This window comes from Mytilus galloprovincialis, chromosome 10 (genome assembly GCF_965363235.1).
Source record: "Mytilus galloprovincialis chromosome 10, xbMytGall1.hap1.1, whole genome shotgun sequence".
NCBI lineage: Eukaryota > Metazoa > Mollusca > Bivalvia > Mytilida > Mytilidae > Mytilus > Mytilus galloprovincialis.
In genome coordinates, this window is record NC_134847.1 from 33,419,295 (window position 1) to 33,444,478 (window position 25,184).

The 25,184-nt window shown below is 32.9% G+C and overlaps 1 protein-coding gene and 1 long non-coding RNA gene across 7 annotated transcripts in view; one reads left to right on the forward strand and one right to left on the reverse strand.

Annotated features, from left to right (window-relative positions):
• Nucleotides 1-25,184, reverse strand: part of LOC143047425 (dynein axonemal heavy chain 1-like) — a 125,123-nt gene that overhangs the window by 35,861 nt on the left and 64,078 nt on the right. For all 6 annotated transcript variants that reach the window (XM_076220482.1, XM_076220483.1, XM_076220481.1 and 3 more), the window contains 16 exons: nt 23,649-23,798; nt 23,069-23,242; nt 22,211-22,489; nt 21,721-21,852; nt 21,305-21,550; nt 19,898-20,047; nt 19,191-19,351; nt 18,128-18,353; nt 17,186-17,381; nt 7,146-7,297; nt 6,522-6,721; nt 5,756-6,059; nt 5,207-5,338; nt 4,443-4,616; nt 3,504-3,683; nt 2,549-2,725 (listed from right to left, as the gene is read on the reverse strand). In XM_076220482.1, coding sequence (XP_076076597.1) covers nt 2,549-2,725; nt 3,504-3,683; nt 4,443-4,616; nt 5,207-5,338; nt 5,756-6,059; nt 6,522-6,721; nt 7,146-7,297; nt 17,186-17,381; nt 18,128-18,353; nt 19,191-19,351; nt 19,898-20,047; nt 21,305-21,550; nt 21,721-21,852; nt 22,211-22,489; nt 23,069-23,242; nt 23,649-23,798 — 3,033 coding nt within the window. The remainder of the gene's footprint in view (nt 1-2,548; nt 2,726-3,503; nt 3,684-4,442; nt 4,617-5,206; nt 5,339-5,755; nt 6,060-6,521; nt 6,722-7,145; nt 7,298-17,185; nt 17,382-18,127; nt 18,354-19,190; nt 19,352-19,897; nt 20,048-21,304; nt 21,551-21,720; nt 21,853-22,210; nt 22,490-23,068; nt 23,243-23,648; nt 23,799-25,184) is intronic.
• Nucleotides 8,630-11,686, forward strand: LOC143047428 (uncharacterized). The gene is made up of 2 exons (XR_012969547.1): nt 8,630-9,478; nt 11,118-11,686. It is a non-coding gene; the product is annotated as an uncharacterized LOC143047428 (long non-coding RNA).

Sequence of the window (25,184 nt, forward strand, 5' to 3'; positions counted from 1 at the left end):
TATCTCTATCTATAATAATATTCAAGATAAAAACCAAAAACAGCAAAATGTCCTTAAAATTACCAATTCAGGGGCAGCAACCTATCAATGGGTTGTCCAATTCATCTCAAAATTTCAGGGCAGATAGATCTTGACCTGATAAACAATTTTACCTGATGACAGATTTGCTCTAAATGCTTTGGTTTTTGAGTGATAAGCCAAAAACTGCATTTTACCCCTATGTTCTATTTTTAGCCATGGCGGCCATCTTGGTTGGCTGGCCAGTTCACCGGACACATTTTTTTAACTACATACCCCAATGATGATTGTGGTCAAGTTTGGTTTAATTTGGCCCAGTAGTTTCAGAGGAGAAGATTTTTGTAAAAGATGACCAAGATTTACGAAAAATGGTTAAAAATTGACTATAAAGGGCAATTACTCCTAAAGGGGTCAACAGACCATTTTGGTCCTGTTGACTTATTTGTAGATCTTACTTTACTGAACATTTTTGCTGTTTACAGCTTACCTCTATCTATGATAATATTCAAGATAATAACCAAAAACAGCAAAATTTCCTTAAAATTACCATTTCAGGGGAAGTAACCCAACAAGGGAATGTCCGATTTATCTGAAAATTTCAGGGCAGATAGATCTTGACCTGATGAACAATATTACCCCCATGTCAGATTTGCTCTAAATGCTTTGGTTTTTGAGTTATAAGCCAAAAACTGCATTTTACCCCTATGTTCTATTTTTAGCCATGGCGGCCATCTTGGTTGGTTGGCAGGGTCACCGGACACAATTTTTAAACTAGATACCCTAATAATGATTGTGGCCAAGTTTGGTAAAAATTGGCCCAGTAGTTTCAGAGGAGAAGATTTTTGTAAAAGCTAACGACGGACGCCGGACGCCAAGTGATGAGAAAAGCTCACTTGGCCCTTTGGGCCAGGTGAGCTAAAAAGGTGGTTGCGAACCCCCCTTTCCATTGTAAGTTACACTTTACTGTTCACCAATTTCCAATAATTTTTTTCTCTGTCAAATTGAATATTTGTCAGATTTCAAAGTGAGTTGCAGAATAGAATGATCAAATGACTGTCAGTGTTTAAACCTCTTACAGGCACACTTTTCTATATGCCGCAAACTTTTTATGGTGGTGATAGACAGAGTGCCCACAGAGAACCATCCCCCTTGGCAATTCTATTCAATTAGGTCATCGGTAGTTGGATTTAATGACAGACTAGTAACTTACTACTATAGATGAACTTCATAAGACCACTAGAAAAAAACAAGGCCTTTTTAGAAACAGAAAATTTGCTTGGTATTAAACTAATATTTACAGAAAGAAGTCTTTCTTTTTTTCGATTCTGAAAACTACCATTATAACTACACTAGCTTATTATAATATATGTCAATCTAACAACTAATCAAAATCAATATTGTATAGAAACAATATTCTATCTTGAAGAAAACACCTAGTGATTTCCATAGATACGGATACATTCTAAAGTGAATGATAGTGAAATGCATTTAAGAACTTTCTTTACAATCTCTATGTCTGTATAATATAGAGTGAATATAGATATCTAATAAGCGTTATTTATCAGAAGGCTATAGTCTATAGTACAGTATTCTATATAATTTCTAATGCTAAAAGTCTGAAGACAGTTTAAAAGTAAATGAAATCTGAAAATGTTAGTATACAGCAGACAGCAATAGCAATATTGATGTTGGTAAATTTCGTAGATCATAACTTTTTCTAAAAAGTTAACAAGCAAAAACATGCAAACAATCTATGTTTTTTTTTTTATTTCAATTACAAATTTAAAAATTTCACAGCTTAATTCCCACAAGTCTTCCCCCCCCCCCTAAAAAAAAATGATAAAAAATTCTTCATTGATTTAGCCCTACAGAGTTATCTCCCTTCAAATATGAAATATATTTATCTGTTGAAACTGACCAACATCAAGAAATTAAATAAAAGCAGACACACATCTACACACAAACATTTCTCTAAAGAATCGCTTTTTGTTTTAAATTATAAACAAATTCCTTACTTAAATCAAAACAGAGTACAAAATATCGTTTTTTAAATGTAAAAAAAAAATTATATAATCCAACAAGATTTGCTGCATATTTCTAAGATAAACTTTTGCAGTTTCTTTTCATTTGAATTCTAAAGCTTCTGCTGAAAAGTTTGATGTAAAATTTAAACTTGTAAAATTAAAAAACTGTATTGGTCTTCTGACTTCACACTAAAATTAGTTGACTTTAAAGAAGAACAGGAACTTTTACTATTAACTAATTTAAGTCTAATTATTGACAAGAAATAAGTTTCTTCTATTAAAAGCTGGAATCTCCATTAACGAAATTTTAGCGTAGCAAAACATAAAGCAACACAACACACAACATCAACGCAATGGTTGATCTCTCTCACACCCATGTCCATAAGATAACCGTGATACATGGCTACTAGAAGTAAGAATGAGTACAGCTACTTATGTACAACCCCGGTACAGTGTACCGAAGTTTAGTACATCTACTGTGTACATTTCATGCATCACATAATTACATTATGGTCATTGGTCGTGGGGATCTGGTGATAAACTCCTGACTCAGAATACTTATGGTCCTCGTTGATCACTTCCATGCAGTAGAAATCGGCTAAGACACTCATCATGCATCGTCTGTCCCAGTCGTCAGTTACTCTGCCTCCATAATTGATGTGTCCTCCTGTATATCTCAATACCTGGAGAGAAAAAAAATATTGACCTCAGATAAAGTTTGCTTCAATATAAAAATATGAAGACAGTACTTTTACCTTTAATGGTTTACTTTTACAAATTATGACTTGGATATAGAGTTGTCTTTTTGGCACTCAAACTACATGTTCTTCTATTTTATATGATTGCCAATGAGACAACTATCCACCAAAATTTAAATGAGTGGATGTTAGCAATTATAGGCAATCTTACAGCCTTCAAAAATGAGAAAAATCTGTACCTTATGGTCGGCTATCAAATGCCCTGACATGAAAAAAACGAAACAATTAAATTGAGAAAACTAACAGCATAATTTATCTCAAAACAATTTCAAAAAAAAAACTGACAGACACGAACCAACGACAATCTCTGAACTTGAAGATTATTTTACTTTAGTTACCTTTTCCTTCTGATTTCAGTAGAATATTGAAGGCATCCAAACCATAAAAGTTAATGTATGCTAAACATAACATTACACAACTGACACATTTATGTATGGAGATTTGTTACATTTTATGAACAATATTGAAAATGGAAATAGGAAATGTGTCACAGATATAACTACCCGACCAAAGTCCAGAAGCTACCAACAGGTCTTCAACACAGCGAGACACCTACCTTAAGTGGTATGTCCTTGTATTCTTGTAAGAACATTTTCAATTGATTGAGCAGAAGCTACAAACAGCTCTTCAACACAGCGAGACACCTACCTTAAGTGGTATGTCCTTGTATTCTTGTAGGTCTTCAACACAGCGAGACACCTACCTTAAGTGGTATGTCCTTGTATTCTTGTAAGAACATTTTCAACTGACTGACACAAATACGTAGATCACCATCAGTAAACTCATACGGAATGTTGAATCCCAAAGCACCAAACTTTCTTCTTTCTATTAGTACTCCATGGAAAAGACAGAGGGACAATAACAGGGTTTTAAATTCAGCATGCTGAAAAATGAAAATATTGCTGTTTGAGAGTGAAGCATGTATTGCAAACAATTTTATTTTTTTAAATGTTCTTCATGCAGATGTTTTTGGATTCTCCAAAATCAAATATGGTACTGTAATTTCAGAATATTTGTGATGATTTTTATTATTGCTAAAATTATTTAAGGAATGACTGTAATATTTTTTCTGTCTATGAAGAAATGACATTAAAAATTTGGTACACACTGAATAACGCACGTATCGGAATATTTAACAGTGTGCACACATTTTTTATGTTATTTCGAATAGACAGAAAAAATATTACAGTCATTTCTTATAATTTAATTCTAAATTCCATTTTAAACCGTAGAAAACCATGAAAAAATGTTGATGAAGTTACGGTCACATGACTAAATTATGTCTATGGGCTGATAATAAAATAACTTCAGCCAATCAGAAGACGCGTTACATCCAAAATTAAATTATAACTTGATAATATCGTTTGTAGAATGCATATCCAGAAATCACAACAATAATAATTAATCTCACATTTTTGTCCATTGTTCAACAACTAAAAGAAATGCAAGCACAAATTTCTAAATTTACAATGCTAAAAATTGTCAAAATGTTTCAAATCTTTTATTTCTAACCTGACTATGTTCAATTTCTGTTTTCAGATCGGTAAGTTTCATGCAATAATTCACTTGTTAATATGTCAGATCAAAAAAGAAGTCTTCGTATTTCAAAAATCTTAGTTTTTAAAAAAAAAGATTTTTTTACCCTGTTTTCACACGAGTTGAGGAAATCATCAGTGAAGCTTGTATAAGATTTCAGCAAGTTGGCTTTAATTCCTCTCGGTGGCTCTACTGTCATCTTAGATCCATTCTGAAGGATGAAGACAGGGAATACCTTGCTAGGCATACTGGTCAACCATAAACGGAAATCTCTGTGTACCTAAAATTGACAGCAAAAATTATTGGAAATTATAAATCAAAAGTTAAGACTAAAGAAGGAAAATTAAATTGAGTGTGCAAAATCAATGTTATCTTAAATAATGGAAATATATTTAACTGTTCAAATTCCCAAATACATGAATAGATACAAAATTAAACATAATAAAATCTCCACAAGCATGCTTACTTGCTGGCCTTATCTATTCTTTAAAAGATGCTAAACATCTTCTTTAACTCTATTTGTGAAGAAAGCAAAATGGGGGAAATATCTTCATCAACGAAAAAAAAAAACCAAGAATGTGTCCCAAGTATGCCACGGATGCCCCACTTGCACTAACATTTTCTATGTTCAGTGGACTGTGAAATTGGGGTAACAACTCTAATTTGGCATTAAAATTAAAAAGATCATATCATAGGGAACATGTGTACTAAGTTTCAAGTTGATTGGACTTCATTAAAAACTACCTTGACCAAAAGCTTTAACCTGAAGCGGGACGAACAGATGGACGGACGAACAGACCCACAGACCAGAAAACATAATGCCCCTCTACTATAGTAGGTGGGGCATAAAAATGATCAGACTTAGCTAACCTTATCAGGATCAATCTGTTCAACCAGTCTTTCCATCGTTGGCATAAAGCTTGGTGCCAAGTGACAATTCTGGAAAAATACCCATTTCCCTCTCTCCATGGCACTTCTCATCATAGCTTCTGCTCTGGGTCCCTGTAATTTAATATCACATATGAAAATTTTAATTTGGGGGTTCATATTATTGTGTAAAGGGGGGAGGGGGGAGTTCAGAAGGCATCTTAGTTAAAATTTAGAGGCTGGTGGTAGTTTCTGAAATTTTGTCTTATCAAATACAGTTCAATACTAAAGTCTACTTTAAATACATACAATTATTCTGAAAATTTCAAGTTTATGTAAGACTAAAAGAAAAAGTTTGGTATAAAGAATTATACAGCATCACAACTACACATAAAACCAGATTATATCTAGAGGTTAGCATACAATGTTCAACAAAAGTCAAGTGTGTATACAATATATTGAGCTCAATGTTGAACCATTTTACATCGTACTATTTCTATGAAAATAAAACTTAAAATACTGTAATTTTCAGGTCTGAAGCTAACTACTCACCTGACCTTGACCTAAGGAAATGGCATTCAATTTCTTAGAGAATCTCAACTTGTCAGCAAATTTATAAAGATCTGCAGCAGGATCTGTTCCAGCAGACAAGACAAAAATCAGTGGAATTGTTGGAGCGGAATCTTTAAAGACAAGGTCTAAATCAGCTGCCTGAGGCTCAATAAATCTTTGTCCAAGATATTTGGTGACATAGTCCTGCATAGCATCAGTTATTTTGTCAGGTCTCAAACACTTCAAAACTATCATTTTCTGGAAATCATCAAAGTCATCTTTCCAAGTACCTGGCAGCTCTTCCCTGAAAGAAGTAAGATGGAATTTAGTTAATGAGACTTTTTGCATTATACATGTATATTTATTGGTCATTGCCTAATGTTGAATCAGTGTATAGCATCATACAGTTATTTTTCTGAAAATTTCATCTTTAAATTTATTTATTTTTTTATGTTTTTTTAATACATCCTAGTTTTTAAATGAAAGTCTATATCATGTAAATTGTGTAATGGAAAGAACTTGATTTCAAATCATTCTCCTGAAAATTAGTTTCCAGGCAAATAGAATAGAATTCTTTACTCTTCCCAAATTTCAAGGTAGCTTGGGTACCTTGATACAATTTCTTAAAAGATAGTAAAATTATTCTGTTTTGTCATAATTTTTTGAAATTATTAGTCCATCTGCAAAAATTTGGTGAGTTAAATCTTAAAATAAACTATCAATAAATTTGATGTGTCCTAAAATAAATATACTACAAAACAATTACTTGTGTGGTATTGTACTGTCAAAGATTCTCTTGTATCCATCCAAATTGTTTTTAAAATCTTCAGAAAACTTGGCAAATTTGTCAAGGACCTGTGTGGTGGTAATATCTATCCATGATCTTCCTGATATCCACTCTGGGGCAGGATTAGGTGTTTCTTTCATAACATGTGTGCCTCCAGCTAACATAAAACGCCACTCATCCTGCGAAGAAAATAGTCAAGTTTTATCCAATTTTAAGAAAATCTGGTAATTTTGGTGTTCCACATAAACTAAATACTGAATGATTTTTTTTTCCAACTTTATATCTTATATATTTAAAACAATAAAGTTGATGTGCAACTTAAGTCAAGGCATAAAGTTTGGTTCCAGCTAAAAGCAAATGGTTTCAGCAACTTTTCATTGTATATATAGACAAGTTTATAAGTCATAAAGAGTTTTCATGCTAGTAGATGTACAAATTTAACATTCTTCAGAACTAGTCATTTTTTTAGTATAGGAGCATAAGACTTATCTATTAGTTGTAATTGTAACTGTGAGTAACTGTGAATACTCTTAGATTGGTACTTTACTGAAAATATAAATATGTCTTTTTTAAGTTGTTTTTTTGATAGTTTGAAATTCTTACCATATTTATTTCTGCTCGATACATTTTCATTCTGGTACATAACAAGAAAGCAAAGAGAAGTTTGTCCTTCTCAAACAAAGATCTGCAGACATTGGAATACAGACTGAATGTGAAATAGTTGTTGATGTTTAACACACGCTGTTGAAGGTTATCTGAAAAAGGAAAATAAAATATGTAAAATGTTACTTGCATCAAAACTTAATTGTTGAAAGAAAGAAAACATATTTTTTGCCACCCCCTTTATTCTTTTGCAATCAATTAATTATCCAGCAAACTTAAACCTCCAGCTTATGTCAGAGATTTTTTTTGTAATAAAAGATGATAACAACAAGAATGAGTCCATAGTACACAGATGCCCTATCATTTTCTATGTTCAGTGGACAGTGAAATTGGGGTAAACTTTATCAAAAACAACCTTCACCAAAAACTTTAACCTGAGGCAGGACAGACCGACAGACGAACGGACACAAATATTGAAAAACATAATGCCCCTAAGTGGGACATGTACTTTGTGGATAAAGACAGACCCCCAATCTATATGATCAATAAAGTACTAATTTTCTTTTAAGGCTTGTACGCTGACTTTGGCAAAAACCATGAAAAATCAAATATCAACGCCAATTCATGAAAATTGGTAACTATGGAAATAAACCAATCCACAGTATATCTTATAAAACTCTGTCAAAGGCAAATCCATATCATAGTAACAATAGTGGAATAGAATCATCTCTGTGCTATAAATGCATTCCTGACCAATACATAAAAGATTGAACAAGGGAGATGACTCACCTGATTGTTCTGCATGTGATATTTCACCAAGGAATAGGCCCAAGACCACAATTAATGACCCCGCTTTTCGTTGTCCACGAATATAGTTCCTTTTAATTAGAGTGTATTTTTCCTTAATTTTTTTTCTTTCCTTTCCTCACTCATTCCTTAAATCTTTTTGGGTGGAAATGAAAGAAGAGAGGTCAAATAAATTTTTGGAGGTTGTATTTTAACTGATTTTGATATGGAATGAGTGATTAGGTCAAGTGCAAAAAGGTGATATTTACAGTTTTCGGAACATCTCTTGACTTGTCAATAGGGGTATGGATGTGTATTGGCTAAATTTGTAAAAGTGATTGCTTCAATCTTTCTGAATTTCGGATATATATTTGGACTAGGACAATACATTACACACACAAAAAATTGGACAAAAGTGCATGGTGCAATTTTTTTAATGATGCAAAAGGTTATAAAGAACTGATAGAGGAATTAATTGTGGTCTGTGGCCTAAGAGGTGCATTTCAGCAAATTTAGAATTTTTACTTTGGCATCTTTTCTGAATGATCTATTGGTATTGATTTGTCAAACTATATGAGAAGAAATGATTTTCACTTTCATTTGATAGAAATTTTGTGAAAAAGTCACTTTTCAGGTTAAATGCCTAAAATGTAGCTTTTTCACTTTTTTCACTATTTTTTCAAAAACAGCATGCTTAAGGTGGCTCACCCCAATAAGGACCCCCGGTAGAATTTTTTTATTTTCACATATTTTGTAGATCTTTTTATGCTGAATCCAAAAATGCAAAGAAAAAAGGGGGTCACCAGGCTCGTTTTCCCCTCAAATTGAAGCGAAATGTGCGATTTTGACCCTATTTCCAAACATGCCCACCCTTTCAACAATAACGGTTACATCAAATTCAAAGACTTTTAAAACCAAGTCAGTATGATTTTTATGTGAAAAAACATTAGAATTTGAAATGTAAACCTTTGCCTTGGTTGTTTTTGACTTAAAAATCCTTTTATTTTCAGATTAATGTCTAAATTTTGCATTTTCTAATTTCAGTTTAAGGCAAAAAATATTGGTTTAATCGATTTTTCGTAAAATTTCCCCGGTAGATTTTTTTTAAAAACAGATATGTCAAAGCTATGAACTTTTCGAACATTTTTAGATAAAATAAAATGGGGGTCACCAGGCTTTTAAAAAAGTTACGAGCTTTTGTTTAACCCCTCTACCCCATAAGGTCTGATTTCAATGGACTCCATTAATTACTTAATTGTGAATTCTTTATTGATGGCTTTAATAAAATAATGTTTGTAATTATATCAATGAACGATGACTGAATATAAATGTGGTTATCGTATTACTGTTTGTTATCAAAAAGCGAAATTTTGATTATTTTGGTGAAATACGGTAATTTTGTCTGGCGCGAGTTGCTTCCCTCTAATTTGGCGCCATTATCGGACCAGAGGAATTTCAAGGTCGCCATTGCCGAGCAGCATACTATATTGATGAATACGACCATGTACATGCATAACAGACATTGTGGCGAATATACAACGATGAAGGTAGAGTTATTACACAAGAAAACATAGATTTCGATATATTAGGCAGTCAAATGTTATCAGTATAACGAAAAATACAAACTTGGGGGTTGTCTCAAAATACTCGCTACTGTTGAAAATCACTGCGGCTGAAACCTTGCACCGGCTCAATTTCTGTTCCATGTTTAATGTTATAGATCGTTATAGCTGGTATCTTATTTATGTGTTTATTTTACCCTTTACAAGTTGTAAACATGTCTGGCCAGTTTTGAAAAATATCCGTGTGCAAACGGCCGAAGAGGAAGGGATGACATCTAGATATGAAGCACTACAATTGAACTGTCATTATTACGCTACCGTTAGTGTCAATGAATTAGTCTTTTTAAATCATCATTTGTAATATCTAATTTCGTAGCCAAGTCAGGGTCATATGTATGTGGGGTACCCCATAACTTCCCTCGGAACAGTTTCTACTCCTTAACTATATTTCCCTTCCCTTTCTACCCTAAAATCCCCTCCCCCCTTTTTTTTACTTCAATACTTCCATCTCCTTGCTCCAAGACAAAATAAAAATGACAAAATATATTTCCAAGATACCCCCTTTTCTCTGATCCCTCATTCCCCTGTCTCCTTACCCCTGTCCACCCTTCAATTAAGGTCCTCAAGGGGTTTGATTGATTTGTTTATTTTCTTGAGAATATGAAATAATTGGCCTAATTTGTAAATGATAAACCCTACACCTTATTGAAGGATTCGTCTTGATCAATCACAATTTGTTTACCATTAACCCCCCCCCCCCCCCCCCCCTAATTCTGTTAGGTATACAAAAATGTCTTTAGGTCAAGTAATAGAAGTATCAGGGTTAAACATGTACAGAGTGTGGCCATAAGTATTTGTCACTTGAGATTTTTAGCTGTTCATGTATATTGTATATAAAACTAGATTTTTTTTTTTTAAATATTTTGGATTGATTTTTAGCATCCTGGTACCAATTATCACAGGTTTATTTTTTGGCTATATTTTTTTATGTCTCATTTTCATTATTTTCGGTTCAGAAATTCGATATATATTCAACCAAATTAAATTATAAAAAAATATTTTATGTGTTCTCAAGGGAAAACAAAAACACATGAAAACGGAACTTATCAAATAAACACATAATTATTTATACCATTCTACTTCTTTTAAGGTTACCCTTGCATTGTCAGTCTTATCAAACTTGCATGTACCTCCCAAATTTGGATTCTGTTCTCCAAATTCAGTTTGCCTCTACCAATGTTATGAAACTAATACACAATTAATGCATATATATATATGATACTACAAACAAACAAACATGAAGTTTGAATTTTTGGTGGGGTCGCTTTTACTGTTCTAGAGATATGCCTCTTTACAAAATTAAAAAAATGCTGAATTTTTGTTCCTTTCTTTAACACAAGTTTGCTTCATCCAAATGTTCTGAAACTTATATGCATGCTTACTGCAACACTCAGATCAAATACAAATTTGGGTGGTGTCACTCTTTTCATTCTTTATATGCAAGCGGTTGCTCATCTGTGTCCCTTGGACACATTACCCATAATGAACTAGTCTACATCTATATGCTTTTGAATGTCAATAATTGTTGATTTTCTGACAGAATTACTCTGATATTTAATTTCAGGCTGCAAGTACATTTGTACATGTACATTGCAAATGGAAGGAGTGATCTTGGAATGTTCAACTTTACTTGGAAACTATTGGCAAAGTTCTGACAGAATTTCATGAGAAGCCAGTATCATATTCTAGTCTTGCAACCGGAAACTATGCGTAAAGTGCTGAAACTTAAGAACAACATTCTACATGTATATATGCAATATGTGTTGCCACAATCCACTTAAGGAGCTAAGATCAACTAAAAATTGGAACTACATGTATATGCTTTAGTGCTGTCAAAATCCTTTAAAAAAATCCAATCAAAAGGACCTACTTCACCTATATATATTGCTACCTGTCCCAATGATGAATACAGATCATATATATGAGTCTTATAAAAAAAACAGTGAAGGAGAATAAAAATCATGAAAATATAGAGCTGAGTGATCAGCAAATGATTGTACATGTACATGATGTATAAATGGCAACAATTCTTACATGTATACTAGTACATTGAAATTAATTATATTAATAAATTTTTTATAAATTTGATCTCATAGATATTAGAGGAATAAAATCAATCACGTTTCAAAAATTTGATTTAGTTGAGGCTTTTTTTTACGCCCGTTTTCGGGACATATTATGGTATACCATTGGCTGTCCGTCGTCAACATGTCGGACATATACTCAAAAATAATAAATACTAAAAGGTACATGTAGTAGATAAACTATTGCGTGTAATAATTTACAATTCTGTCTAGCAATCCTCTTTTAATATGCTATATTGTGAAATAAATAGGTCATCTTCATGTATATTTGGTGTATGAAAAGATTATTAAATGTATTATAACAAATTAAAATATCAAATAAGAGGATGTGATATGATTGTAAATGAGACACAAGCTAAGAGACCAAATAACACAGAAATAACTATACATGTAGGTCACCATATGGACTTCAACAATGAGTAAAACCTGTTCTGCATAGTTGGTTTTAAAGGCTTCGAAATGACAAATGAACAATTTAAAACATTTCAAATGAGAAAACTAATGGGTGATTTATGTAAAAAATAATGAATGAAAAACAAATATGTCTGTCTTGCAGGGTTTATCTGAACTTAACCTCATTTTCATGGACTTGTCTGTTTATTGAATTCTAAATATGTTTCAAAATATTTGGTTGATGGGGTGATTGTTACAGAGTCCGACATAGGGTGCAGGCTCATTGGTTGATTATATTGTGAATAACTGAAGCCGGCCCGCTTTGGCAGTCAGTCCCCACATTGCCACTGGAGATATAAAATAACTAAGAAAAAAAATGGTATAAGAAAAAAAAATTGAATCACGATAATTTCCTGTCGATATGCACATCTACATAGTATGTCCTTATTATCTAAAAAGGTTTCATGAAATTCTGTTTTGCGGTTTGAGAGGAGTTGCAATGACAAACTGTTGCAGTAGTATATTGAAGCAAATAAGTTCAAAGGGGCCTTACTCCTAGAAAAAAAAAATGTGTACATCAAAATAGTATGTCCTTATCTAAAAAGGTTTCATAAAATTCTATTGTGCGGTTTGAGAGGAGTTGCAAGGACAAACATGCAGTAGTATATTGAAGCAAATAAGTTCAAAGGGGCATAACTCCTAGAACAAATTTGACTCGTAATTTCCTGTCGATATGCACATCTGCATAGTATGTCCTTATTATCTAAAAAGTTTTCATGAAATTTTGTTGGTCGGTTTGAGAGGAGTTGTGATGAAAAGAAACAGGACAGATAGACTGGCTGATGGACGGACGGACGGACGGGTCAAAAACGTTATACCCTGCGCAACTTCGTTGCATAGGGTATAAAAATAGGAAGATGGGGTATCATTGTTTATGAGGCAACTCTTCACCAGAGACCAATTTACAGAGAAGATAACAATTATGTTCCCGTAGGGACTTCAACAATTACTATAAACTGATATACCACATAGTCAAACAAATAAAAGTCCCAGAAATTACGTTTTCTTATATGATTGCACATAATGAAAATTTAATTTGCATACTGAATGATCACTGGCAAATATTTCAAGCATAATACGGATGAGAACATGCAGATAAGTATCAATTATGAAAGTTATGCAAAGTAAGAGGAGCTAGATATATGGACTGCCATAAGAAAATGAATGGACAATTATGCTTGGTGCATGTATAGGCAATTCAAAATTCCCGCTTTTTACCCTACGAGGCTTCGTATGTATATATCCAGCTGTTTGAACACCCTGTATAATCAAGGGATCATCTGTCAGATTAGTCATATTTCTATGTTAACCACACGATATGAAAATAAGCAGATGTGGTATGATTGAAACAACTATCCACAAAATTCAATATTATAAATAAAAAAAAACATTATCTCCTTTTATCATAACGCATAGATCGATGATCGATGCAGGACGTAACGGCCATACTGCCATGACGTCCATAGGATGAAACGGCCATACCCTGAAAAGATGAAACGGCCATAGTACAAAAACGGCCATACTTTGTAAAGACGTATCGTCCATGGTTTTTTTTTTGTTTTTTTTTTAGATGTTATATATGAATTATTTTGATACTTATAGATGGTTATTATAACTTTTTTTTTAATAAACTATACTGTTTTAACATTATTTATATACGATATGGGGAAATATAGTTGGAACACCCTCTTGTTGTCCTGGGTTGGAAACCCCCTTTTAAAATGGCTGGATCCACCCCGATTGACCAATTTTCATCTTCATGAAAAGGCGGAAAACAGCAAATTATTGAAGTGTCGTTTTATTTCTTCAGGAAAACAAATAATCATTTTAGTGAAATAAGTTGCTGGATCCATTAGTCTATTTTAATAACACTCAGTGCTCTGATTCAATTATTTTAGTTTTAATGCTGATATTTCTCTTTTTTTTTTAATATGAACTCGGTTGACATATTGATAGATACAACAGAAAATTGCAAATCAACAAAATAACAATTCAGCAAAATAAGTAATAGAAGAAAAGTATCATAACAATAGAAAACATAAATTTATACAGCCATTCTCTCCCACAAACTATCATTTATATTCATTTTTTCCTAGAACAATAAGGTTGTGGAATTCCCTACCATACCAAGTAGCCTGCAGCCCAGACTTAGAAGCTTTTAAGTCTGGTGCAAAACCACATATGTACTGCTAAACCAAACCATGTTTTTATCTATATACAAAAAAATTAAAAAAAAAAAAAAAATGCTTTTTGAAATTAATGTAAATATGTTTAGTTAATTTGTTTCCCTAGTATGTGCCTTCTTGTAATCTTCAACATATTGAAGTTAAGAAGTATTATGTAGATAGAAAACATTGGCCCCGAGGTCTTAGATTATAAGACTTAGTCTAGTGTTCCGGAAATCATGGAATTGTGATACGAGAAAAAAATTCAAATGATTTTCGTGCAGGTAAACAAATCTTTTAAATGTTAGGTGTGCCTGTCAAGTATTAAGTCTGTTAGAAAATTGGCATGTTCAAATTTGTTTTTGGGAAAATAAAAAATATTCTATAATTATCAAAATTTTGCTGTGGAAAAATATGTCGCATACTCGGGAATAAACTCCAAAAAATACTTGGAAATAAAGATATTTCAAGTTTTAAATAGATTTATGACAGAAACAAACTGTTATAAAACACCAAACGGATTATAATAGCTTGAAAATAAACCCGCCCCGATGCTTTTAAAGCATACTATACGGGCAGAGACATATATACACATATATGTCTCTGATACGGGTCACAAGTCAGTGGCGGATCCAGAACTTTTCCTAAAAGGGGGGGGGGGGGCGCTCTAGTCATGCTTCAATGATTCCCTATATAATCGAATTTTTCCCACGAAAGGGGGGCCCCAGCAACCCCCCCCCCCCCGTATCCGCCTATGCAAGTTTACCTGTTTTTGAAAGCTGTACGATGACATGAAGTTGTTTACATCGCTAACATTTGTTTACAGTTAATCATTGCGTCATTGGCAAAACATTTTCAAAAATAAATCTCCAAGACATCATTTAATTCAACCGGTATTTAAGTGAATTTAAAATATGGTACGAACGGACCCAAGAGGCGACCGTGTAAGATGAGAATGCGTTTTGGGCTTTGCGAAGCGGCACCAAATACCGTCGACGTCATACATGTGCCGTGACTTTGTCAGTATTTATATATTCTTTTTTTTTTTTTTAATGTTATATTCATGTATATTTCTGTCCTTTTTAACTTTTATGCGAAAAATGAAGAAAGCACTCTGAATTTCTGATCGAACATATTTCCTGTTTTGAAGAACGTTTTGCATCATTTCGACATTTGTTTACATCGTCAAGGGTGCTTTCATACACGCCCGCGTTCCAAGGTCGTCAAAGCTATTTTTGAGAAGACCCCTAAAAGCGACCGTTCCCAAGGCACTCGTCGTAAGAAACATGCGTTGAAATATGCGCACTGTTAAAGGGCCGAGCCACCTTAATTTCTCTCTGACAGTTTTTTTCTGACATCTATTTGTGTTTGTGGTATTTATTTCAGTTGTTTAACTTATTTGTGAACTCTGAACACAAAAAAAAGTAGATAAAAACATAAAAAGAGTGCAAAATGTGCTGTTTTAATAGTCTAAGTCTAACGGTCAGTGTACGCAGCAGGTGAAATGTGAAGTTCTATGCACTTAAAAGTTGTATTCCAAAACAGATTGCACTGAACCTACATCAAAAACACTTATTACTGGTTGCTTAACCATTTCTGTTTCACAGACTACCTTTACTTTCTTCTGTTGGATAGCTAGTGGTATAAATATTGGCCTTTTGAGGCTGACATTTCATTCAGTTTTTAAACAGTAAAGTTAATAAACTTTGCATCAGACCATACTGTCTGCATATATAGTTGAAAGTGACAGTCTTGTTACATCCAGGCTCCATGTTTTATCATATCTGAGCACAGATTTTAGCAAAAAGAAGTTTATCTCCATCTCCCATATCATTTATATGCTTTTAAATATGCAAATGTGGGGAACGGCCTAAACTGGCAATCTGTTTTTTTAAGCATAACATTGCTAAAGACCATTTTATCCACATGCGTTATGCTATTTGAAACTTATATTTCCATCAAAAGTACATTTATAACCTGTTAAAGTTTGTTTGATAACTTAACAACTTCAGAAAATTGTGGTAAGTGAAAAATATTACATTTGATATAAGGCCTCATCCTAATTGAAAACCTCTATTTTTTGGCACAGGCTCATATAAAATTAACTTCTGGCCATTTTGCATAAGTCTGATACATGAAATATGCTTTCTGTTGCTTTAAATAGATGTTAACTTATACATAGAGACATTAAAAAGTGTTAGTTTTGGTATCTTTTGGTTTTTAGAAGCTCAAATTTGATAGTTTTAATTGTTCTAATTCAACGCCACAATTCAGCATCCAAAATTCAGATATAAAATATGCTACATTTTTTTTATTTGGTATCATATGGCTTTGAAACTTTGTAACCTGTTTTATAATATACTAAGCTTGAATCATGCCAAGTTTTATTAGAATTGGTCAAGTTTTAGGCCCCTAATAGGCCCAAGACCACAATTAATGACCCCGCTTTTCGTTGTCCACGAATATAGTTCCTTTTAATTAGAGTGTATTTTTCCTTAATTTTTTTTCTTTCCTTTCCTCACTCATTCCTTAAATCTTTTTGGGTGGAAATGAAAGAAGAGAGGTCAAATAAATTTTTGGAGGTTGTATTTTAACTGATTTTGATATGGAATGAGTGATTAGGTCAAGTGCAAAAAGGTGATATTTACAGTTTTCGGAACATCTCTTGACTTGTCAATAGGGGTATGGATGTGTATTGGCTAAATTTGTAAAAGTGATTGCTTCAATCTTTCTGAATTTCGGATATATATTTGGACTAGGACAATACATTACACACACAAAAAATTGGACAAAAGTGCATGGTGCAATTTTTTTAATGATGCAAAAGGTTATAAAGAACTGATAGAGGAATTAATTGTGGTCTGTGGCCAATATGGTAACAAACCATTCATGATCTTTACATAAAAGATTAAACAAGGGGGTTAACTCACCTGCTCGTTCTGCCTGTGATATTCCACCAAGGAATATGGTAACAAACCATTCCAGAGAATACTGGTACATAGGATCAATGTTGCCCATATCTGACACACAGAAGAACAGGATCTGAGTATTAACTGCCACAGGAATGTACTGACTCCTGGTCTGATCAATGTCTTTCTCAGTCTGCTCAGCTACCAACACTTTAGCCTACCAAAAAAAACCAAAGTATTATTTTCTATCATAAGTCTCCTTGTTTAAGAATCCTCTAAAATTTAACAAGGTAAGAATGAAGTACCTGTGGCATAGGTCTATTTTTTGAAAGGCAGTTTTTGGTATATGCCAGTTTTTGGTATATGCTATTTTTATGTGAAGTGTAAAGACTTTGGAAACCTTGTTATTTTTATAAAAAAAAAGAAATCTCCCTCTTAAAATAGTCTCCTTTTAAAGGAGTTCTGAGTATACCTACCGGGGGTAATAAACTAAATTTTGTAATTAATCACCCTCTCTTATCTATATATAAATATATAGGCATAGAAGTAATAAACACTGTAATGTCAAAATGATTTCTTTTCACATAATAGCAAAGAACCCAAGATATTCAACCGAAATGTCCTTATTTAATACAATATCTTCAAATAACAGCTGATGCTTAATTATAAAATTTGTATGGTAAATTTAATACCGTGTCTTTTTATCAACCACAAAGTACTGTAAATGTGATGATTGCCTTGCAATATTAATGCAATTTTTTTTCTTCGTAAATTTGCACATAAAATAATAACTGAGGCCTTTTAAACATCAATATCATTGATTTGTAAGAGGGATATTTTTTTACATTCAATGTTAATGCAAAATAAGATAAATTAACTCTTGCAGGAAATTTCCAAATATGCATAAAATAAAGTATGAAACTGCGATATTTCACCAAGGAATAAGGTAACAAAATATCATACCTGAATTTCCATAGATTTAACTTTTGAAGCATCAAGAGTATTGATGAGATCTATATCGTCTACAGGGCTTCCTTCTGATGAACTCAGTCTCTCTAGAATTCTGTCTTCAATTTCCTTTAATTCCTGTTTCATCTTAGCATTGCTTACAATAAGTTGATTCTTAGCTTCCTCAAGATCTGGACGTTCCTCTGCCACCACAATACCCAACATCTGATCTTCCAATCCACTGGAACACAAAGAAGTAATTATATGTTTTATTATAATAACATTTTGAAATTTTGATTAACTGATTACAAGATACAAACTTTTCTTTGCAACAAAAATTCCAGTTTTTTTTTTTTTTTTTAAAATACATTTATCAAATTTTAAGGAAGTATTAGAAGAAATAGATACAGAAACCATAAGTTAATTTTGACTGTAAAAAATTAATATTCGGACCTCTTATGAACAAATCACCTTCCTTAAGTACACTGCAAAGACCTTTGTCATGGTCAGTAACCTATGTGCTTAATTGATTAGCCTCTTAAAAACTTTTCAAAGACTACTGGCCTTGAAGGCATAAAACTTTGCTCAGTGCTTGGAGCACAAAAATCGTGCTCGTAACATGAAATCCAGCAATTTGATTGGTTGATTTTCGAGTCTGAGTACAAAAATCATGCTCGAAAGTTTTATGACTGTGAGGCCAGGAATAATTTTGAATAAGACATGGCTAAGGGAACAGAAATACTACAATTTTAAAAACATGCCGCCAAACATTAGAGTTTTCCACAATTTCGAGGGCTTTTAATAACTGAAATAAAATTCCCGGCTTTTTCCAGTTTTCAAGGTAGAATGATAACTTAGTTGATTCCAGATGTAATATATAGATGGAAAATTGCTACTGAATTATAAATGTGAATTTTTATAATTGCAACCCCTGATACGGTCACATTTTTCACATCAATAAAAACATTGCGACAACGATGTTTTTTTTTTTTTAAACGACCTTGAATACCCATGAGGGTCTTGCACGGTCAGTATAATTTCTGAATTATCAGTATATAAAGTTGACATTTTCACTTACCTTGGTGACAGTGTAAAATTGACCAAGGTGACTTTAGTTGAGACTTCAGGTGTGTAATGTGGATTAGGCATTTTTGTTGTGATGTAGAATTTGAAGTCTTGATGATAGGGGATAATAGCATCTCCCAGTTTGATTACCAAGCTTCCTTGTTGTTTGAATGTCTGAAAAACAAGTTACAATAATATATCATTACTAAACACAAAACCTAAGTTTAAGTTATAGCTCACTTTAAAAATCAATATTTCTTAAGACTTGTGCATGTAATCCAGGTGATATAAAATCAAAGATGTTAATATTATAAAACAAAAATAAAAAAAATAAAAATTTAACTGCTGCACAGTCTAACATTTTATTTCGCCACTGTATTGCAATGGAAAGATATGTATGTCTAGACATCCAATAAAATAGGCATCTAAATTTTTATCTTAGTAGATATTGTGCAATGTAATGTTTGGAAGTAGAAATGCAACCCGATTTCTGCAACCATAGGAGTTTTGAAATTATGCATCCCTTTCAAGGTCACTAATGTGTATGCAAAAGCATCAAAGAAAATTAAAACTTTTTAAGCAAGTTATCAAAATGTGGATACCAAAATTGACAAGGGAGAAAAACCATTGTAAGAACAATACTTCTTGTTCAACAAAATCACTTATTATTAATTTTGCAGCTTTGTGTTGCCATAGAATTCTAGAAATAGGCTGACATACCTGTTTTAGAAGTATAGGTTCTAAGGCAGGATCAAGTTCAACACCAATATTCTCTAGTAGACATGGTTTACCAAATCTTACAGCATTCTCCAATGATCTGAGGAAATCTTTATCAGACAACTTGATCACATCTAAGCCAGCATCTCTTTCCTGCAAAATTAAGAGAAAATTATGAAATAAATACATATTATACACAAAAAGTTCCTAAGAATAGCCGTAACTTTCATAATATGTAAAATATTTATGTAATTTTAGTATGAAACTAGATATCATTGAGATGGGAGCCATCTCTGTGGGCCCCGCTGTGAATAATGTGCATTAAAAAATTATATCTTTACCATAGGACATGGGTTTGTCAACTAAAATCAAAGTTTTTGACCTTGACCTTTGACCTAGGAAGTTGTAAATAAATTATGACACACCCTTTGGTGTTGGTTAATAAACATGTCAAGTATAAACTTTGAAATGATAACTGTTCTCAAGATATAGAGCGGACACGATCTTTACCATAGGACATGGGGTTGTCAACTGAAACCAAAGTTTTTGACCTTGACCTTTGACCTAGGAAGTTGTACATAAATTATGACATACCCTTTGATATTGGTTTATATACATTTCAGGTATAAACTTTAAAATGATAACGGTTCTCATGATATAGAGCGGACACAATCTTTACCATAGGACATGGGGTTGTCAACTGAAACCAAAGTTTTTGACCTTGAACTTTGCCCTAGGCAGTCGTTCATAAATTATGACACACCCTCTAGTGTTGGTTCATATACATGTCAAGTATAAACTTTGAAATCATAACGGTTCTCAAGATATAGAGCAGACACGATCTTCACCACAGGACACAGGGTTGTCAACTGAAACCAAAGTTTTTTTACCTTGACCTTTGACCTAGGAAGTTGTACATACATCATGACACGCCCTCTGGTGGTGGTTAATAAACATGTAAAGTATAAAGTATGAAATCATAATGGTTCTCTAGATATGGAGCGGACACAAAGTTAAAGTGTTACGGACGGACGGACGGACGGACAGACTGATCACTATAGGGCGACCCGCCTAAAGGCGGGGCCCTTACAAAAGCTTAATGACTGGGATCACAATCTAACCAGTGTGCTCTTATATGCAATTAGAGGTGTGTTCCAATTTTCTAGGACATAAGGTATTGTTTACACATGAAACGACTGTTACTTGATTTAAAATTTGAGAAAAAATGGCTATGAATGCTGGAAAGTACTGATTTTATCATCGAAAGTAATTAGGCCATGAACTTTGTAGTATCATAGAATATATATAATTTCAGTCTAACTGTAAATCACACTTTTAATAAACTGTCTGAAGACAATTACTGTTTTTCTCCTCTTTTCTTAACTAATAAAATGTAATTATATTACATACCAGATTTTTAACCCATTTATTAGCTTGTCCTTGAGGGTCAATAAACAGAGGCCATCTCCTAGAATACTGTACAATGACACCATTCTCCACTGACAGGTTATCCTTAGGTAAACCTGCAATCTGCCAGCTACGAACTTTGACTGGGTCACTCATGGTAGAGATCAAGGATGGATCATCTGTTCTGGGGACTTTTAATTTGTCTAGTTCTTTTACCCAATCGTCAAACATCCTTTGTCTGAAATCTCCCTGAAAAACATTTGCAGCGGGATTAAACATTTTAATGGTACCAAACCTTCTCCCTTTTTCTGAAACAATTGTATAACATCACAACATAGAGAAACACACAATAAATTATCAATTGGAAGGATAAACTCAATCAAAAAATGTAAATTAATGGTCTTTATGTAAAAACTTACAGTGAATGGACCAAGATAAGCTATATAAGCAGACGATATTAACACATCTCCCACATAGTTATCAATGACTTTTTCCAATGTTTCTACTGATTCCTTCCATCTTTCCTTTTCATCTGCCAAACCACCAATCAGCTGTACAAGAAATCAAAGTAAATATTACATCTGATATACAATTATTGATAAACAATTTAGGAATAAGCTACTTTTAGGATAGTAAAAATTGGAATGATATTAGTATTTAATTCTACCATTGTATATTTTAATTATCAATGTGCAAATAACTTTCAAAATATACAAAACTCTTGGGACATATCTAATTCTTAATTGAATTACAAGGTTACATCACAACCCCCCCCTCAGAATATAAAACATTAGAATTTTCAAAAATTTATGTATATCTATATATATTGTAAGCGTGACCTTTATTTCAGAATAAACATGAATGAGACAACATACCAACAACTGTATAGCTTAAGAAACCCAAATATACCTTATCTGCTCTGATGAGTCTTTCCTCACATTCCTTGCACTTGTTTTCCAGTTCGTCCTTCTTTCGGACGACATCTTCGTATTTCTCCTGAAGTGTAGCAATACCTTCTGTTACTTCATTTAGCCTCTGTCTAGCAGCATCCAATATACGCTGAGTTTCAGCTAATTCTTCTGACGCTTGACGAAGCTTTTCTCTCTTTGGGGCTACACCTCTTGCAACAAAGTGATATTTGTGCATAGCTCTTGCCCACATGCAGATTGATGTACAGGCCTTAGATACCTACAATACACATTGAATGGGTGAATATCTATTTCAGTACACAATTTTAAAAGCAGTTAATTTAAAAAATAATCATATATGATAAGTTATTTATCTAAATAGTGTGGAAAACATTGGAAACTGATTTTTTTTTTAAATAGTTTGTTCAATTTTGTCTGAAAATCAGATTTTCTATTTTCAAATAAAAAAAAAAAAAATGTAAATGCCATAATTTCTTTCTCTCGGATAGCAGAAGCCAACAGTTATCAGTCAAATGGTAAGTACCAAAGTAATCAGTCAAAAACTTAGTACCAAAAGTTATCAGTAACATGTTACCAGTCAAAGGATGAAAAGGAACACATTTCATTGCTGTAAATTCAGATATTATTGCGATGTTTTGATTATTGAGAAAAATGCGAAAGGTTTATAATCACAATAATTTAAACTCGCATTTTGAAATTTTTTATATGAATTAAACAGGATTTTTCTCAATATCGCAAAAAATTTCTAAAATGACAAAAAAATCGCAATTATAAATGCACGCAATAATTTTCGAATTTACAGTGCCTTGCACATGAGAAACAGGAAATAATTAAATACCTTGGCGATAGCAGCTGGTGTGAATGCTTCATCATCAATGTATGGCTGGATTCTTTTAATACAATCATCAGGGATGTTATCTTTGTCATACTTGAACAAACTTTCAAGGAATTTACCAGGGTCACTCAGCTGTGCTTTGCCTACATCCCAGTAATCATCCACCTTTTGTCCTGGCTGAAATGAAACATTTGAAAGACTATTAATTTTTTGGACCAATCAAATTTGAGGATTTTTGTTATCACCCTGTTCTGGAGTTGATAATCACAAATTTTATAATTGATGATGTTTGAGTGATTAGCCAGTGGGAAATATTTCAAATAAGTTACCACATTTAGAGCAGCTTAGGTTATAAAATATTCTTTTTAGTTTATGCGTTGAAATAAACATTTTTTTTAATAGGGTTGAATAGTCTTAAGTGTAATATGCATTTTATTATTAAGTAATTACACATAACATTCTTTAGTGTACTGAAATAACATTTAACATATAGTGTTTTTATGTGTAGTAACAATAACTCTCTTGCTATACCGTATTTCATATCATTCCGACTCCCTGTGGAGAGCCCCAGTGTGATAACTACCTTATCTCCAGCAACTCTCTTTGGTTTGATACCCTTCATTATACAAACAGCCTCTATGACCATTCTAACTCCCTGTGGTGGATTGTTAAGGGACTTGACTTCCACGACATCAGTCTTAGACAATGACTTCAAACTGGCTACAGCTGCATCCTATAAAATATAACATTTGACTGAATAATTACCCAGTAATAGTTTTATATTTGAGCTACTATGGAGCTACTATGAATTTATTCATTTTTTCATGGGTATCAATTTTCGTGGATTGCTGAGAACTTGCATATTTGTGGATATTTGATTTCGTGGTTTTGCAAATCTCTGTATAAAAAGCGTATTGAAAATATTATATTTGTTGAATATTTGAATTTGTGGATCACCTGTACCCACGAAAATTGGTATCCAATGAATAATAATGAATCCACAATGTGAAGTAAAATATAAAGGGATCATTGATTCTAAGTTATTATTTTAAAACTCAAGCAAGTGAACATATACAGTTGAACCAGCTATAAAGGTCACTGCTATTAAGGGAAAATCTTTTTATCTCCTTGTTGTAGTTCTATGGCATTTTGAACCTCAATTTAAAGCTAACGTCAGCTTTCTTTGGTCTTCAGCGTGACAGTTATTTACAGGTTTGACTGAACAAATGTACCGGTACTTCAAATTTAACGTGTTATGCTTCTATGTTATCTTCCTCAGTGGATTCCTTATTTTTTGTTGGATATCAATTTTCGAAGATTTCGTGGGTACAGGGGAACCAAAAATTTAAATTCAACGAAATACAAATTTTTAAAGGAATATATAGAAAATTTAACAAAACCCTGAATTTAAATATCCACGAAAATGCAAGTTTCCTCAATTTATAACAAGAGTGCACACGCTGAAATGTCTCGCCTTCTATACTAATCATTGATATTATGTTGATAGTCCTAAGTATAAAGCTAAGCTTTATTACAACTGTCACATAAACTTAACATTAACCAAGATAACTAAACAAAGACCAATGAACCTTGAAAAAGAGGTCCAGGTCAGATGAACCATGCCAGGCAGACAGGTACAGCTAACAATGCTTCTATACAACATATATAGTTGACACATTACTTATAGTTTAAGAAAAATAGACCAAAACACAAAAACTTAACACTGTGCAATGAACCGTGAAAATGAGGTCACGGTTAAATAAAACCTGCTCGACTGACATAAAGATTATAAAATATCTCCATACACCAAATATAGTTGACCTATGGCATATAGCATTAGATAAAAAGACCAAAACTCAAAAACTTAACTTTGACCACTGAACCATGAAAATGAGGTCAAGGTCACATGACATCTGCCCGCTAGACATGTACACTTAACAATCATTCCATACAACAAATATAGTAGACCTATTGCATATGGTATGAGAAAAACAGACCAAAACACAAAAATTTAACTATAACCACTGAACCATGAAAATGAGGTCAAGGTCAGATGACACCTGCCTGTTGGACATGTACACCTTACAGTCCTTCCATACACCGAATATACTAGCCCTAT